The 5,000-nt window shown below is 42.4% G+C and overlaps 1 protein-coding gene across 1 annotated transcript in view; it reads left to right on the top strand.

Annotated features, from left to right (window-relative positions):
- LOC113811833 (spidroin-2) overlaps positions 1-1,297 on the top strand; it is a 1,711-nt gene extending 414 nt beyond the window's left edge. The window contains exon 2 of the mRNA XM_070140399.1: positions 72-1,297. Within this exon, the coding sequence (XP_069996500.1) occupies positions 72-1,247 (1,176 nt within the window). The 3' untranslated portion in view covers positions 1,248-1,297. The remainder of the gene's footprint in view (positions 1-71) is intronic.
- The last annotated feature ends 3,703 nt before the right edge of the window (positions 1,298-5,000 follow it).

The following is a 5,000-nucleotide window of genomic DNA, read 5'->3' as shown; positions in this document are numbered from 1 at the left end:
TACATTACAAAATCCCATACCATTTGGGAAGTATTGACCGAAACTAAGGCAGCCTTTAATATTCTCACCAGATACAAGCAGCTGCCGTGATGGCGATGGTGTGTATGGCGGTCGCTGGCGGAGGCGGCTATGGTGCCCACGGAGGCAGGAACAGCGGCGGAGTCGGTCTTGGCGGCGGGCACGGGGCGCACGGAGGGCACGGAGGGCACGGAGGCCGCGGCAGCGGAGGCGGCAGCGTGGTCCGCGCCGTGCTCGTCGGCAAAGGAGCCCTCCCCAGCAGTGGCCACGGCGGAACCCATGGCCAAGCCACCGCCTACAGCGCAGGTCCGGCACCTGGCTCCTTTGGCCCTGGACCTGCAGGAAGGGACGACTTTGGCTCAGCTGGAAGTGCTGCCTTTGGCCCGGGCCCTGCTGACGCTGGTAGCTTTGGCCCTGTTCAAACTGGCGGAGCCAGCTTTGGCCCTGGCCCAGTTGGCACTGGTAGCTTTGGCCCTGTTCAAACTGGTGGTGCCAGCTTTGGCCCTGTTCAAACTGGTGGAGCCAGCTTTGGCCCTGGCCCAGTTGACACTGGTAGCTTTGGCCCTGTTCAAACTGGTGGTGCCAGCTTTGGCCCTGGCCCAGTTGACACTGGTAGCTTTGGCCCTGTTCAAACTGGTGGTGCCAGCTTTGGCCCTGTTCAAACTGGTGGAGCCAGCTTTGGCCCTGTTCAAACTGGTGGTGCCAGCTTTGGCCCTGGTCCAGTTGGCACTGGTAGCTTTGGCCCTGTTCAAACAGGTGGTGCCAGCTTTGGCCCTGGTCCAGTTGACACTGGTAGTTTTGGCCCTGTTCAAACTGGTGGAGCCAGCTTTGGCCCTGGTCCAGTTGACACTGGTAGCTTTGGCCCTGTTCAAACTGGTGGTGCCAGCTTTGGCCTTGGCCCAGTTGACACTGGTAGCTTTGGCCCTGGCCCAGTTGACACTGGTAGCTTTGGCCCTGGCCCAGTTGGCACTGGTAGCTTTGGCCCTGTTCAAACTGGCTTCGGCCCTGGCCCAGTTGATAGTGCCAGCTTTGGACCTACTCAAACTGGTGGCGCTAGCTTTGGCCCTGGCCCAGTCGGTAGCTTTGGCACGGGCTCTGGCCGAGCTGATATTGCTGCCTTTGGCCCTGGCTCAGCTGCCACATCTGGCTCTTCCTTTGCAAGCAACAACGTTGGTCCAGTTTCTTCCAGGACTGGATCTGCTCAACCCAAAAAGGGCTACGGGTTTTAGTTGGGGATCCTGCACCCGACTCTGAGATAACTAATAAATGAACAAGATAACTAGTCCCCTATGTTTACCCTCTTTCGATATGAAGCGCGATTTGATCAATTGTTACTACAAATAGGTGATTTGGCTCTGGCTATTACGTAAAGTAATATGTACACATATTTTCCGCCTACCTATCTTCCTTCTTGTTTACCTCTCCGTCTATCATTTCATTTTACTTTCAGTCGATTCATCTACCTTCATCTATTCATCTATTTATTTATCTATCTATCTATATGCATATATGTTTACACACACACACACACACACACACACACACACACACACACACACACACACATATATATATATATATATATATATATATATATATATATATATATATACATATATACATACATACATACATAATATATATATATATACATATATATATATATATATATATATATATATATATATATATATATATATAAACCAATCTACTTGTCCATATTACAATAGAGCAAGGCTCATACTCACAGACATATGCTCATATATATACACATGTACATATGTAGATACACATTAATATACGCAAACAAACACACAGAAATACACACACAAATATACATACACATATACATACATATATATATATATATATATATATATATATATATATATATATATATATATATGAAAGATGGAAACAATGCACTACCGCATTTTTATCATGAGTATATAAACCTCTCTGTTCGGGCGCTAGATTGCACCTGGTTGCACAATCCTTTTGTTGAGTGGTGGAGTAATGGATAGAGCGGCCGCCTCACGATCTGGCGGCGCGGGATCGATCCCCGAACAGAGAGGTTTATATACTCATGATAAAAATGCGGTAGTGCATTGTTTCCATCTTTCATTAATATACCTCAGGTTATCTGATTTGGGGTTTGATCTGCTTTCCATAAGTCCCGAATGCTCACGGGGATTGTGAGTAAAATCTCGCTATACTGACTCAGGTATGAGAAGTTAGGTAAAATCCATGGCGCTAGATTGCACCTGGTTGCACAATCCTTTTGTTGAGTGGTGGAGTAATGGATAGAGCGGCCGCCTCACGATCTGGCGGCGCGGGATCGATCCCCGAACAGAGAGGTTTATATACTCATGATAAAAATGCGGTAGTGCATTGTTTCCATCTTTCATTAATATACCTCAGGTTATCTGATTTGGGGTTTGATCTGCTTTCCATAAGTCCCGAATGCTCACGGGTATTGTGTGTAAAATCTCGCTATACTTACTCAGGTATGAGAAGTTAGGTAAAATCCATGGCGCTAGATTGCACCTGGTTGCACAATCCTTTTGTTGAGTGGTGGAGTAATGGATAGAGTGGCCGCCTCACGATCTGGCGGCGCGGGATCGATCCCCGAACAGAGAGGTTTATATACTCATGATAAAAATGCGGTAGTGCATTGTTTCCATCTTTCATTAATATACCTCAGGTTATCTGATTTGGGGTTTGATCTGCTTTCCATAAGTCCCGAATGCTCACGGGGATTGTGTGTAAAATCTCGCTATACTTACTCAGGTATGAGAAGTTAGGTAAAATACATGGAGCTAGATTGCACCCGGTTGCACAATCCTTTTGTTGAGTGGTGGAGTAATGGATAGAGTGGCTGCCTCACGATCTGGCGGCGCGGGATCGATCCCCAAACAGAGAGGTTTATATACTAATATATATATATATATATATATATATATATATATATATATATATATATATATATATACGTGTGTGTGTAAATGTATATTCTATTCTATTCCATTCCTTCAGCCTCCTCTTTATAAATCCGATGTTGGACATAGGCCTTTCCAGACTCTTTCCACATTGTTATTTCTAGTCTCCCGAAACCGATGCCATGAAACTCTTTGATTCTACCGGAAAAGCCTTAAAGTTACTTCGGTCATGGATCATGGGGAGAGTGTGGGCCATACCCTTCCACGCTGGCCCAGTGCGGGTTGGTAGGGGCTCTCGTGGACGCCTTTATGACACAGTGACATTCGTTGGAAGTATTCTTTTAATGCCCCCCTATACGAAGAGGAAATATATATTGAAATATATATATATATATATATACACACATATATACATATATATATATATATACACATATATGCATATATATATATATACATATATACATATATATATACATATATATATAATATATATATATATATATATATATATATATATATATATATATATATATATATATTATACACACACACACACACACACACACACACACACACACACACACACACACACACATATATATATATATATATATATATATACACACACACACACACACATACACACACACACACACACACACACACACACACACACACACACACACACATATATATATATATATATATATTGTCAATATATATATATATATTGTCAATATATATATATATATTGTCAATATATATATATATATATATATATATATATATATATACATATGTATATATATATATATATATATGTATGTATATATATATATATACATATATATATATATATATATTTATATATATACATATATATCATTGTTCCTTGTCCTAGTGCCTTTTTTATTTTACATACTTGGCTGATATTTTTCAGTATGCATCAGTTGGTGAAAAAAGGGCAACCATGCACAGAGCTTAGTAAACGATCGAAAGAGCGCGCTTCGCCATCGATTGATATCATACGATTTCCTGACCAGGTTGCTCCTATACAACTTGTTTTCATTCTGCTTGATCTTGATATTTTGGCGGGAAACCATGTAATAACTCCGTCGTCGATACATTTTCCGAAATGCAACTGTCAATTTTTCGTCGTAGTTCATTTCTGTGGGATCATCAAATGAGAGTGCTGTTGCGTAAGCGATGGCGTATAGTCCACAATCGTTTGCGTTTGGTTGTCTGTTGACGTTCATCAGTTTTAAAATATATTTTTTTCTCTTTGCAGTTTAGATATTTTACGATTGTTTTGATGGTTTCAGGCATAGCTTCTTGCCGAAGGAAGTTATATAAACACACTATTCTATCTCACCCGTGTTGGCGATTGTGATCCAGCGGTTACCGTTAACGTGAAGGAATTGAATGAATTCATCTGCTGGAATGGAAAATGAGTAGTTCTGCTACAGGACGGTATCTTGCAAGCCGGAGATGTTCGAAAATTCTACCTTCGAAAGTTCGTTTTGATGTTCTCATCTGACAGTCATTCAACCATGCGTTCTTATCGATGTCACGGCAATCTTTCTTTAATAGTGCTGCTGCCGTATTTCCCTTAGTTCTCTTCAGCGCAGGTCGAGCTTGGGTGACAGGGGGTGTCAATAAGGTCTATTTGGATCCGCTCCAGGAAGTCGCTGTGTATAATAGGGCGAAGTGGTTGTTTCGTAACTTGAAGCTGGCTAAATGGGCAAACAGGACAATTTTTGCAGTATTCTTGTATGACGCCGCGAGTTATCCCGAAATAATGTCGCAGGGCATGCTCCACAACCTTCTTGTAACCACTGTGCTGCAACTCTCCAGTATGGATTCCCTTCACAACACTGAAGATTTCGCCAGAGTGGATCACTTTTAGAAACTTGGGGCTGCTCTCCATTTGATTCTTCTCACCGCGTGGGACGACAAGCACATCTCTTAGTCCAAGGCCCGGAAGTCCATGGCTAAGAAATGTTCTTTTATAGACCTGGGTAACTACAACGGTATTCCTAA

This window comes from Penaeus vannamei, chromosome 26, assembly GCF_042767895.1.
Source record: "Penaeus vannamei isolate JL-2024 chromosome 26, ASM4276789v1, whole genome shotgun sequence".
NCBI lineage: Eukaryota > Metazoa > Arthropoda > Malacostraca > Decapoda > Penaeidae > Penaeus > Penaeus vannamei.
Note: the sequence above shows the minus strand (reverse complement) of the source record. Positions and strands in the feature narration are given on the sequence as shown.